The sequence below is a fragment of the Trachurus japonicus genome, chromosome 17 (genome assembly GCF_045865225.1).
Source record: "Trachurus japonicus isolate A0001 chromosome 17, Traja_1.0".
NCBI classification, from domain to species: Eukaryota; Metazoa; Chordata; class Actinopteri; order Carangiformes; family Carangidae; genus Trachurus; species Trachurus japonicus.
Window position 1 is genome coordinate 21,535,649 of NC_140923.1, and position 12,621 is coordinate 21,548,269.

Genomic DNA, 12,621 nt, shown 5'->3' on the forward strand with positions numbered 1-12,621 from the left:
GTCAACAAACATTTGGAGCAGCTGGAAACGGGCTTTTGCTGCGTGTGCGGAGCATTTAGTAGCGTTTTAGAGAAATGAGCGAGAAAAGCCTCCGAGCAGCGGCGAGCACCGCGGTGAGCAGCGGAGGTTTGGAGGCTCCACAGATACAAAGCAGAGAGCAGCAGGGCTCCTGGGGACTCGAACATGAACACAGCCCAGTCCGCTCCCGGCTCTTCCACCGCCAGCCTCCAGCTCCTCTCCCACAGGGTTTTGTGACGCTTTGATCCGGGACGAGAAAACACAAGTTTGAGTCCCGGTGTCCCGGCTGCAGCTGGAGCCGGGGCTGGACTGAGTCTCCACGGTTCTCATGGTGTGTTCAAGTACCGCCTCCTGCTGCCTGTCCTGCATCAGTCCGCTCCAGTCCAGACTCAGAGAGGAACAATGGCAGAAGAAGCTCCAGCTCCAGTCGCCGCCGCCCCGGCTAAAGCCGCCGCCGCCAAGAAGAAGAAGGCGGCCCCCAGACCCAAGAAGGTCGGGCCCAGCCTCGGGGAGCTGATGGTCGAGGCCGTGGCCGCGTCCAAGGAGCGCAGCGGCGTGTCCCTGGCCGCCCTGAAGAAGGCTCTGGCCGCCGGAGGCTACGACGTGGACAAGAACAAGGTCCGCGTCAAGACCGCCATCAAGAGCCTGGTGGCCAAGGGGACTCTGGTCCAGCTCAAGGGAACCGGGGCCTCCGGCTCGTTCAAGATGGCCAAGAAGGCAGAGACCAAGAAGACCACCAAGAAGCCGGCGGCCAAGAAGGCCGCTCCCAAAGCCAAGAAGCCCGCAGCCGCCAAGAAACCCGCCGCGGCCAAGAAGAAGACCAAGACTGCGGCGGCCAAGAAGCCAGCAGCCACCAAGTCCCCTAAGAAGGCCAAGAAACCTGCAGCGGCCAAGAAGGCAGCCAAGAGCCCCAAGAAGCCCAAGAGCCCCAAGAAGAAGGTGGTCAAGAAGGCCCCCGCAGCCAAGAAATCCCCCGCCAAGAAGGTCGCCAAGCCCAAAGTCAAGAAGACGGCAGCCAAGAAGAAGTGAGCTGTCCTCACTCAACACATGTTGATCCTATAGCTACTCAAAGGCTCTTTTAAGAGCCACACACACAGTCTGAGAGCTGCTTCCTCCAACACACACACACACACACACTGAAATATTTAGGGCCTTATGCTCACATACAAAAAAGTAAGGGTTCCTCCTGCACAGGGGACATAAATACTGCCAGTGCAGTTGACAATGGAGTCTGTCAGATACACAGTGCCTCTTTTTTTTACCCAGGTGAACAGTTGCAAGGACGTTTTTAGTTTGGAAATTGAGTAGGCTAAGTACACAGTATTAAGCATTAGTGATGGGAATTCCGGCTCTTTTTGGAGAGCCAGTTCTTTCGGCTCGGCTCACTAAAAAGAGCCGGCTCTTTCGGCTCCCAAGTGGCTCTTCAGATTTTATGTTGCTTATCACCAAAATAATGCAAAACTATGTGTAAAATTAATTACTAATGTAAAAAAACAAACATTATATCAAATATTTTCATTTATGCCTTTATTTACTGAACACACTCAACCTTGAATAGAGTGTTACAAAAATAAATGATAAAGTAGTAAAAAACAAAGTCCAGGGCTCCAGACTAACTTTTCTTTTGCACTTATGGATGAAAATCAAAATAATCAATCAAAATTGTCAATGCTGTACATCCTGCATACAGATGTGCGTGTTTGTGGAGCCTGCTCCATATGAGATTTTCACCTTGCACAATCTACACTCTGCCTTTGAATTGCTTACTGCTTATTTAAATGCCCAAATGCCCCCCCTCCTCCGTCGGACGGTCAGACTGTCAGGGGAGGATAGCAATTTGAACGCATTAGCGCGATTTAGCGCATTTGTTTATTACTGTCACTACCCTACCTGTCCATGTGCCTGCGTGAGTGCCCGCACCAGCTAGAGAGAGAGAGAGGGGGAGAGAGAGAGAGAGAGAGAGAGAGGTGCTGCCACAGGCTCGCGCTGGTTGATTAGTTTCGTTTTTACCCCCTTCCCCCGTCGATCTGTGGCTTTCACTAGGACAAGCAGAGGAGAAAAAAAAACTAAAACGGCTCCCAATGAGGAGCCGGCTCCCGTCGTTCACTTCAAAGAGCCGGCTCTTAGAGCCGGATCGTTCGCGACCGACACATCACTATTAAGCATTAGTATACTGAATTTCATCCAATCCACTTTTATTTATATAGCACATTTTCAACACATAAAGGTTTACCAGGGTGCTGCACAGTGATCTACATAAAAAAGACAGAAAATACTGAATTCATCATTTATAACACAGATACTCATTAGTATGGTTACAACTGTTTTACACATAAACTAATAAGTATTCATCCATTATAAATGAAGAATTCAGTATTTATTAATGCTTAATAGTGTGTAGGCTACTTATAAAGTGTTATCATAAATTGAGCAAAGAGAGAGTCAATGGAGAGACCTCCTGATGTTTTGCATCTGTTTGTCACCCTCAGTCTGCAGAAGCTGTTTCCTGGCTACCAGTTTGTCCTCACACCCAGAGCTCTCTCTCCATGTGCAGCCTGATGGGTCTGAGATTGTTGTCTCTCTGAAAGAGGACAAAAAGACTGAAACGCTGCGCAATAACATTTAATTACATTCTGGGTGGTAGTGGAGGTCCTTATATTATTGTGAACAGCCTGAGGAAGTGATCCAGGTCAACTGATGTTGACTGACTACAGAACCTCTTCACCTACTCAGTGAAAACAGGAAAAATGTATCAATGCTTATGTAACAGTTTTCACTCAGTTTTTGTGTTGAATATTCAGCTAAAAAAGAAATACAAAGAAATTATTTTCAGTATGTAGTCTACAGAAGTGAGTGTTTGACAACCACAAGGTGCTTATTATTATTTATTTGGGTATTATTTACCCACTTAGTTTATTTGTTGCTCTGTTCCTGTTACTTTGTTTGTCTTTGTATGAGTGTGTTTTTATATGACTATATAGAGAGATGAAGATTAGTAATCATGTTAGAATAAATCTAGCTATATGTATATAAATATAATATATTAGAATAAATCCAGTTAAATAAACTCATAAATTAATTTATTATATAGACTAATGACTAGATAGCTTGATAGATAATTTATGAATAAGGGGTGGGTTGTAGTTTTACTTCCCACTCAAATCAAATTATCTTTATTTTCAATTATTTTTTGTTCATAATTGTCTTTGCAAAGTTTTTATTCGTTATGTCTGTCCATTTCTGTATTATGTTTTATTCTTAACATGTCCGAAATAAACTTGTGTTGTGTTGGTGAGAGTGCAGGAGCTGCTCTTTGTCAGTGAGTGTGTGGCTCTTAAAAGAGCCTTTGTGTGGTTTGCGTGTCCAGCAGGAGCAGCAGCTTTACTTCTTGGCGGGCTTCTCGGTCTTCTTGGGCAGCAGCACCGCCTGGATGTTGGGCAGCACGCCGCCCTGAGCGATGGTGACTCCTCCCAGGAGTTTGTTGAGCTCCTCGTCGTTGCGGACGGCCAGCTGCAGGTGACGGGGGATGATCCTGGTCTTCTTGTTGTCGCGGGCAGCGTTTCCAGCCAACTCCAGGATCTCAGCGGTCAGGTACTCGAGCACAGCCGCCAGGTAGACGGGGGCGCCGGCTCCCACACGCTGAGCATAGTTTCCTTTACGCAGCAGCCTGTGGACACGGCCCACGGGGAACTGGAGCCCGGCACGGGAGGAGCGGGTCTTGGCCTTAGCGCGGGCTTTGCCTCCGGTTTTTCCACGTCCACTCATTTTGCAGTACTCTGTATGACAGACAGTCAGAGAAAGTGTGGAGCAAACAGACACAGCCTCGCTTAAATGAGCGTGGAAAGCGCGGGACAGTCGGTGAAGGACCAATCAGATGAGAGGCCGCTCTGTCCTCCAATGAGCAGCCGACGCTCAGGCGGGGGAGGCGGGGAGGGTCGATCCTCTGGGCGGTGCCGAGCTCCAGGAGCCCAGGACCACCAATCAGGACCCGGAGCCCCGGAGCAGCGTCACCGAGTCTCAGCCGGTCCCACGCTTTAAGAGCCGAGGCGCCGTGGGTTGAGTCACTTAACTTTTCTCTTACTCAGAGGAACAACTCGTAGTCTATCATGGCAAGAACCAAGCAGACCGCTCGTAAATCCACCGGAGGCAAAGCCCCCAGGAAGCAGCTGGCCACCAAGGCTGCCCGTAAGAGCGCCCCGGCCACCGGCGGCGTCAAGAAGCCTCACCGTTACAGGCCCGGCACCGTGGCTCTGAGGGAGATCCGTCGCTACCAGAAATCCACCGAGCTGCTGATCCGCAAGCTGCCCTTCCAGCGCCTGGTCCGAGAGATCGCTCAGGATTTCAAGACCGACCTGCGCTTCCAGAGCTCGGCCGTCATGGCTCTGCAGGAGGCCAGCGAGGCTTACCTGGTGGGTCTTTTCGAGGACACCAACCTGTGCGCCATCCACGCCAAGAGAGTCACCATCATGCCCAAAGACATCCAGCTGGCCCGCCGCATCCGCGGAGAGAGAGCTTAAAGTGCTGCCGCTCCTCTCACCTCAATAACGGCTCTTTTCAGAGCCACCTCCCTCTACTCTAACAGCAAAGTCCTTCATTTCACTTTTATATAGCCTACTTAATTACGTTTTCACTTTGATATCAATAATACAGCATGTGGCAAAGCTGTCCATGTTTTCTTTTGCTCTTTAAGAACTTTAGAGCCAGGTATAAAATTTTTATACATTGTACCAGCAATGAGTCATTAATGAAGACAATACAAAAACAGATATAGTAAAATACAAAAAGTTCATCAGTTATAATATCACCATTCTATACATTGACCCCTCAGGCTTAATGCAGAGGCTACCTCACAAAGTGCATTAAGTGTACAAAATGTTTACCCATAAAGTGCACAAGTAGAACTCATATTATCATCACCATCATTCTCCCCACAACCATCGTCAAGGAATCATTAGTTCTTGTTAAGCTGTATGGCTGCAGGGACAAAGCTAGATCTGTGCCTTTTAGTTTAGCGATCTCCAAAAAATGTTATTTTCTGAAGAGGTTACAATTTGCCAAAGAGCACACTGACTGGCCTAAAGAGAAATAGTGCAACATTTTTGAAAGATAGATTGTTCTTTTTTGGATCTAAGCGCCACAGAGTTTCTCCAGTTTCTCCTTCCTCTGAACAATTTGCAAATGCTTTTGGACATGTATCAGTTGCTTTCATACAATTCTCTGCTGTTTTACAACATTATCATTTGCTTATGTCATGTCAGTCAAAATGAACTATGCTTATGAACGCTGAATAGTCGTTCCCCATATAACTAATAGTCCTCATTTCATTGCTTGAGTCATCATTACATACAAAATTGTTGAACTAGTTGTCAAAATCTGTCAAACTAATTTTAAATATTGGGAGAACCACTGTAAATTCAGTTATTCAAACATTTAAGGGAGAGCAGGTATGTATAACAATCTGCATTGCACTACTGTCATTGTGTCAGGCATTACATGTACTGTAAGCTACAGTAGGACAAGAACTTTTTTACATTTTACATTTAGACTCACAGTTTTACAGTGCAGATTTACTGTATTGTAGTGTGCTACAGCAACCTGCTTACAGTAAAGATCTGCCTACCTACACTGCTTGATCCTGTCACATATTGAATATTGCTTCACAACCTGGATGTTTGCTGGAGTCACCACTCTCAAGCCTATTAAACAGCTATATAAAAAAGCAATCAAGGTGTTTGATCAAAAGCCCCGGTCTTTCCATCTCTGCCCAATTTTGAAAAAATATCAGTTCTTGACATTCGAGAACTTCCAACTACTCAAAAGTTCCTGTCTCATTCACAGGTCATTAAATGGGCTGGCACCTCCACCACTAGGCCATTTTATTAAAAAGAAAAATAGCGCAACAACAACGAGAGCTACCACCAGAGGTGACTGTGAGGTTCAGTTTAGGAGAACAGCATTCGCACAGAAGGTTTTATCAGTCCATGGTTGCTCAATGTGGAATACGCTACCTCTGGCCATAAGGGAAATATCAACATATGTAGCATTCAAAAAACAGCTGAAAATATGGCTTACCAACAACCAAGCCTGCCAACATTAAGGGCATGCTCGTTTTTGTGTGAGTATGTGTGGGCGTGTGTGCCTTGTGTACTTGTTTCTTCTGTTTTTTTTTTATATTTCTTTTCTCTTCTTACCAAAACTGTAGGCACTTTACCTCTGGCACTTTAAAATCCAGCACTTTATTATAGAGGCACTTTTTGTAAGCAATAATAGCACTTTATAACAGATGCACTTTAATGGTCCTTAACAGCTCCCGAACCTATTATTACAAGCTGCTCTTTCCACTGCAACTAAGGTTTAAATTTGTAATGTGATTTGTGTTATAGTATTGTGATATTGTGATATGGTACTCGTACCATACTAAATGTTATAAATGTTGTTGATGATGTTGTTATTGATGTTTTGTATAATTGTCGTTATGTGTGCCGCGGGACTACAGATGGAAATTAGCCCTGAGCTAAATCTGGTGTATTTACATTTTTTATAATGTTCATTAATATGCAAAGTCCCGTCACAAATAAACAATAAAATGAAAAATGAAATGAAAATGCCATATTTACAGTATTGTACACTACAGTAATATGGGTTGATGCAGTGTACATTCCCTTTGTACATTTGTGCAATGGTGATTGCAAACAATAACATAAGGTTGAGAGACAAAGCAACGATGACAAAGAATTACAAAGAGCATATGCAGTAAAAATGTAAAACATACATAGTCAGTATCAGTTACTTACAGTAACTAAATACAGTAATGTGTAACTTTATTGTAGTTTTCACATTGCCGTATAAGTAGTGTATTGCTGCCTTGAGCATTTTCAGGTAGTATCACAAAGACCTGACTTTTCTGCATTAGAAAACACTTAAAGAATAATGAAATCATGAATGAAAACATGGCAAAGCCATTTGACTATCTTGTCCATAAACAATGGTGTCAGGACTTCTCATTTTGATGACACTGACAGTTTCATTGACATGAATACTGGCTTTTGAGGGATGAACTATCCATTTTGAGCAAGTGACACGCTTTTGCAGGTTATCCACTAGGTTTTGCAGTTTGCAATAATTGTTCTGAGAAATGCACTAACTGTTGTGCAAATCAATCAATCGATCAATCAATCTTTATTTATAGAGCACCTTTCATACATGGAAATGCAACAAAGTGCTTTACACACATAGAAAAATATAAACAGAAAAAACAATTACAAGTAACCCCCCCCCCTCCCACACTCCATACTGCACACACACTCTTACTACTGACACTAGGGAGACATGGCATGACACTGAGGATGTTAATAATGATGTGAGAAAAGCACCAAAGCGATTGAGAAAAACTGTAATATAATAGTAAAATAAATGATTATAAATATGGAGGCACTATTAATTATAAACACTTGAGAATATCCTTTAGTAATTAAGTAAACATCAATAAGAGAGCATGAGAGCTGTCCGTGGTTAATGGGCCAACTTCCTGTGAGAGCTGTTGTATCTTAAAGTGTCTAGTGAATTGCAATGAGACACAGACTCAACCTCTTTTGGAATGTCACAGAACACAGGAAGTGTGTAAAGCTGTTGAATCCCTTGGTCTTACAATAACTATCAACTACAACTCTGGTACATATGGACTCATCTCAGAAGATATACCACAGAAAGATAAAGAACTAATTGGCCATTGCAATAACAATTTACATAGAGGAAATAAAACTGACCTTAGGCTGTCATTAAATACAACAGAAACTAACAGACATGTTTCTCCAGTATCAGTGTGTAAATGAGGAGTTTGATATCCACCTGAACTGTACAAGTGAACACTGCAGTGTTTATATGCACCATAATCGTTTCTTCATTTTTACCCCTTTCTTTGCCTTCATGGTAATTTCCTGGTCAACATGACTGAATGTCCTGACTTTAACTAAATAAAACAAATTAGTGAACATCTCTACTCATGTGTTGTTTCAGTGAGTAAATGAGGAGTTAGCTCTGCAGTCGGGGTGTGTGGCTCTGAAAAGAGCCTTTGTGTTGTAGAGCAGCAGCTAAGCTGTTTACTTGGAGCTGGTGTACTTGGTGACGGCCTTGGTGCCCTCGGACACGGCGTGCTTGGCCAGCTCCCCGGGCAGCAGCAGCCTGACGGCGGTCTGGATCTCCCTGGAGGTGATGGTGGAGCGCTTGTTGTAGTGAGCCAGACGAGAGGCCTCGGCGGCGATGCGCTCGAAGATGTCGCTGACGAACGAGTTCATGATGCTCATGGCTTTGGAGGAGATACCCGTGTCGGGGTGGACCTGCTTGAGCACCTTGTACACGTAGATGGCGTAGCTCTCCTTCCTGGTCTTTCTCCTCTTCTTGCCGCCCTTACCGGCGGTCTTGGTGACGGCTTTCTTGGAGCCCTTCTTGGGCGCGGACTTTGCTGGTTCAGGCATCCTGTTTACTAGACAGAATCAGATGAGTGAAGTGTGGCGTGGTGGGAGCCGCTCTACTTATACAAGGCTGTATGCAAATACGACTGTGTGGTCCCCCTCCTCTGATTGGTTCAGCTGCTCCTCTTGAAGTTGCCGCGCAGCACGGAGCCTCAACTGAATAGTGTGCAGGGCCGTTGCTAGGAATTCTGGGGGCCCTGAAAGAATACTAAAGTGGGCCCCTGACTTTTCCACTTTTTTTCTTAGACTACCTACATATGTATTATATTTTTTTATTTAGCCTACTTTGTTTTGATGCTAATGCAGAATTACTATGAGTATTCGTCAGGGTCTTATGCAGAATAATTCAGTCATACAAAGATTAGACTACTGGGGTTTTTTGTGGGCCCTACTGGGTGCTGGGCCCCTAGAATTATCATCACCTTTCTCCCCTAGGGCGCATGACGTCCGTCCGACTACCCATTTCTCCGACCATACATTTATTTATTTTTGCGTCCATTAGTCCGAACTCCCATTTCTCCAACTTAAGTAGCCCTAACCCTTAACCTTACCCTAAACCTAACCATAACACTGTAGAATGGGTAGTTGGAGAAAGAGCCGTCGGACTTATGGGCAGTCGGACTGATGTATGCTCCCCTCTCCCCTACACAACGGTCCTGCTAGTCTGGATGTAGGACACTGATCATTCATTCACTTCTCTCTGTCCTTTGACTTTACTCAACTTTTACTCGTTATTGATACAATTTATTCATAGTTTAATAAAATCTTATGTTCCTTGAACAATTACACCATCTCAAGTTATCAATTAAACATTTGTTTATTAAACATTCATTAAACATTTTAAGCCTCAAAGATGTGTTGGCCCCATCATGATAGATAAAGGTTGGTGCTGCACTCAAGGTCAAAAACGTATTTTAAAATATTGTAAAAATGTTTAAAAAAGTATGGTTCCCATGGAGTCGCTGATGTTACTGGAACAAACCTGACTCCTCTTAACATACATTTTCTGATTTATCTCACAATTTCATCTGAAGCTCGTGCTAAAGTTGGTTTTGACCCACTTCAATAGAATATAAAAAACAAATTAAAGCATTTACCATGGTTGACATTTTGGTTCTATATCCTATAGCCTCTAGTAAATGCATTTTTCATGAAAATTGTCACTGATGTAAGCAATATTTAAGTTAACACCAGAGTGACACCCGTGTTCAGACAGGGCCGTTGTATAGGGGATAAAGGTGATGATAATTCTAGGGGCCCAGTAGGGCCCACAAAAAACCCCAGTAGTCTAATCTTTGTATGACTGAATTATTCTGCATAAGACCCTGACTAATATTCATAGTAATGCTGCATTAGCACCAAAATAAAGTAGGCTAAATAAAAAATTATAATACATACATAGTCTAAGAAAAAGTGAGTCCCCTGAAAAAGTCAGGGGTTAGGGGCCCACTTTAGTATTCTTTCAGGGGGCCCAGAGTTCCTAGCAACGGCCCTGTGTTCAGATGAGCTCTCTTGAACATGACGTTCTTATGTTTTATTTATTTATTTGTTTATTTCGGGCATGTCAGTTAGATCAATCATCATCACACATCATCTTAGTTTAAATAATACAATATGGCCGAAAAAGCGGGAGAAGCAAAAGCTTATATAGTCCCTCTATAGTCCATCATCATAGCCTACTTTTTTCTTATGACATTTTGACGTAACATGTTACAACAGCAGGTGCAGTCTTGCTATAGACAGCCAAAACAGACTCACAGTTCACAGGTGTTATAGAAATCGAGATGCAATTCATAAAAAAAGTAAGGCAACAATAAAAAAAAAAAAAAATGTAGGCCTAGTGTAGAAAATACTTCAATTACTTAATCACCAAGATGTAGGCTACGCAGCCAATGTGTTATGTGATTTAAACAGCAGAAATATAGCCTAGTGAATTAGTCTACTTTGGGACAAGATATCATGGCTACAGACTTCTGGTTTATCAAGTACTAAAGTTCTAGCCTACATCCAGTGCCGGTCTGAACTGCCTTGTGTGATCTAGTCAAAGCAAAAGAGCAAATAGACTACTGATAATCCCATAGAGATATCAATGGATATAGCGTTGATTAGATTTCAAGATTTTTGTTTTTGTATAATTCCTTTCATTTCCTGTTTATCACAGTAGCCTAGTGGGCAGATATTGTCAGAGAAACATCATAGCAAAAGGAAGAAGCTCTCAGTGAGTGTGTGGCTCTCAAAAGAGCCTTTGTTGTGTTGTTGATGTAAGGACTTTAACCTCCGAAGCCGTACAGAGTGCGGCCCTGCCTCTTGAGAGCGTACACCACGTCCATGGCGGTGACGGTCTTCCTCTTGGCGTGCTCGGTGTAGGTGACGGCGTCGCGGATGACGTTCTCCAGGAAGACCTTCAACACACCGCGGGTCTCCTCGTAGATCAGACCGGAGATACGCTTCACTCCGCCGCGGCGAGCCAGACGGCGGATGGCGGGCTTGGTGATGCCCTGGATGTTATCACGGAGAACTTTACGGTGACGCTTGGCGCCTCCTTTACCGAGTCCCTTTCCTCCTTTTCCCCGACCACTCATTTTGTCAGTTCAGTAGATGTTTAGGCTACTCAATGCTGCAAGCTCAGCGCGTCTGTCCTTTTCTACCCATTGTTGTGGGTGGAGCTTGGTGAGCGGCAAGAGGTGGGAGGAGCAGGACTCTGGAGGAAGGAGGACGTGAGTGAACCAAGGCAGGAGAGAGAGAGAGAGAGAATGAAAGAAAGAAAAATAAACAAATAAATAAAGAGCTCATGTGCTGCAAGTTCTGAGACCCGGGAGGGGGGTTTGTAGTCAAATGAAATCCTTAGCCTATAAGCGCCCAACACAAAAAGTCCATAAAACTACACAAAACCTTGTAGCCTAATATTCCTCCTTACTGCTCGTCCACTGCAATCCAAGTGTCCTGAAGGAAAATAGTCCAGAGTTTACTCAAAACGATGTAATTTAGGACATGCTTACAACCTAAACTCTCACATTCACGCGGGTGTAGTAGGCCTATTCATCAGCACGAGTGTGAGTCAATAATGACTGAATTTCATTTTTGGTGAAATATTCCTTTAAAGCAAAAGTAAGCGATCCGGTGGTTTTGGCTTACTTCTTGTCAGCTGATGGAGTTAGCAGTCCCCGCCCTCGTCCCGACTCCCTACGTCACCACATTCACGCGCATCCCTTGGCTGCACACACAGAGAGGACTGCCCCTTTATGTCGTTCTCTCTCCTCATTGGATAAAGGTTGTAGGATACAAGGAAAGTTTTCTCCTCGGCTTACAGCAGAGCAGAGTGACTGACAGACCCGTGTTTCAGACCAAACACTCTATATAAGTGATTGCCGTTGGAAGATAGAACTATTTAAGACTTATATTAACACAAATATTCTGCTTACTTCTTCTTTAAGGTGCACATAATAATCCAGCAAGGACAAACCTTGCCCCAACTGGACAGATGCATAAAACTTCATACTTGATTCAGCTTGATGTTCAAGTACCATTCACAGTTGTGGACTGGGTTGTCAGCTACAGCTACATTATTATCACTGCAAGATTTCATTAAACATCTGGATTTGTACAAGAAGAAGCTCGGTGTCCCACAACCTCTAAGTACCACTGCCAACCTTCCATCTTTGTTAACCTCCCCCTGACATCAACAACCTCCAACACTGTAAAACCAAATGTTTAGGATCTGAATACATTATTAAACACGTATCCGTAACACATTTTTAACGTGTCACAGTGTTTAGATTCAAGAACGTGTTTATTCACTGTAACACTTTTAAAACACTTTCACGCGTTTATTCAGGAAAATGTGTTTAGATTTTAAACACTATCCAAATGTGTTCAAACAAGCATTTAACAATGCAGATGACAGCGACACTACCAAATTATGTTAAATTGTATCAAATGATCCATCATATTGTAAAAATTGACTGAAGCATAAAAGAAAGAAAATAAGTACAGAACAATGATTCATTTGAGTGTGTGTTCCTCCTTCCACCCCCTTCCAAAAACTGAAAACCTATAGGGGAAACACTGGAATATATAATGTAATGATACAGAACTTTTATTCAATGTTACATTTTATAAAATAGTGAAAGTG

General features: G+C 43.5%; 4 protein-coding genes and 1 pseudogene across 4 annotated transcripts; 2 read left to right on the forward strand and 3 right to left on the reverse strand.

The window, feature by feature from the left end:
- Positions 1-420: 420 nt before the first annotated feature.
- On the forward strand, positions 421-1,089 carry LOC146970601 (histone H1 pseudogene; annotated as a pseudogene).
- Positions 1,090-3,379: 2,290 nt separating this feature from the next.
- On the reverse strand, positions 3,380-3,823 carry LOC146970602 (histone H2A-like). Its single transcript, XM_085803681.1, has one exon. It carries the CDS (start codon positions 3,781-3,783, stop codon positions 3,400-3,402), a length of 384 nt encoding a protein of 127 aa, XP_085659807.1. The 5' UTR covers positions 3,784-3,823; the 3' UTR covers positions 3,380-3,399.
- A 273-nt stretch (positions 3,824-4,096) lies between these two features.
- Positions 4,097-4,577, forward strand: LOC146970603 (histone H3). The gene has a single exon (XM_085803682.1). It carries the CDS (start codon positions 4,125-4,127, stop codon positions 4,533-4,535), a length of 411 nt encoding a protein of 136 aa, XP_085659808.1. The 5' UTR covers positions 4,097-4,124; the 3' UTR covers positions 4,536-4,577.
- A 3,492-nt stretch (positions 4,578-8,069) lies between these two features.
- Positions 8,070-8,522, reverse strand: LOC146970604 (histone H2B 1/2). The gene has a single exon (XM_085803683.1). The coding sequence runs from the start codon at positions 8,490-8,492 to the stop codon at positions 8,118-8,120; it is 375 nt and encodes a 124-aa protein (XP_085659809.1). The 5' UTR covers positions 8,493-8,522; the 3' UTR covers positions 8,070-8,117.
- Positions 8,523-10,714: 2,192 nt separating this feature from the next.
- Positions 10,715-11,087, reverse strand: LOC146970605 (histone H4). The gene has a single exon (XM_085803684.1). The coding sequence runs from the start codon at positions 11,069-11,071 to the stop codon at positions 10,760-10,762; it is 312 nt and encodes a 103-aa protein (XP_085659810.1). The 5' UTR covers positions 11,072-11,087; the 3' UTR covers positions 10,715-10,759.
- Positions 11,088-12,621: the final 1,534 nt, after the last annotated feature.

Bases quoted from the DNA above. Each gene is read 5' to 3' on its own strand.
- LOC146970602 (XM_085803681.1), bottom strand. From the start codon at position 3,783: ATGAGTGGACGTGGAAAAACCGGAGGCAAAGCCCGCGCTAAGGCCAAG.
- LOC146970603 (XM_085803682.1), top strand. From the start codon at position 4,125: ATGGCAAGAACCAAGCAGACCGCTCGTAAATCCACCGGAGGCAAAGCC.
- LOC146970604 (XM_085803683.1), bottom strand. From the start codon at position 8,492: ATGCCTGAACCAGCAAAGTCCGCGCCCAAGAAGGGCTCCAAGAAAGCC.
- LOC146970605 (XM_085803684.1), bottom strand. From the start codon at position 11,071: ATGAGTGGTCGGGGAAAAGGAGGAAAGGGACTCGGTAAAGGAGGCGCC.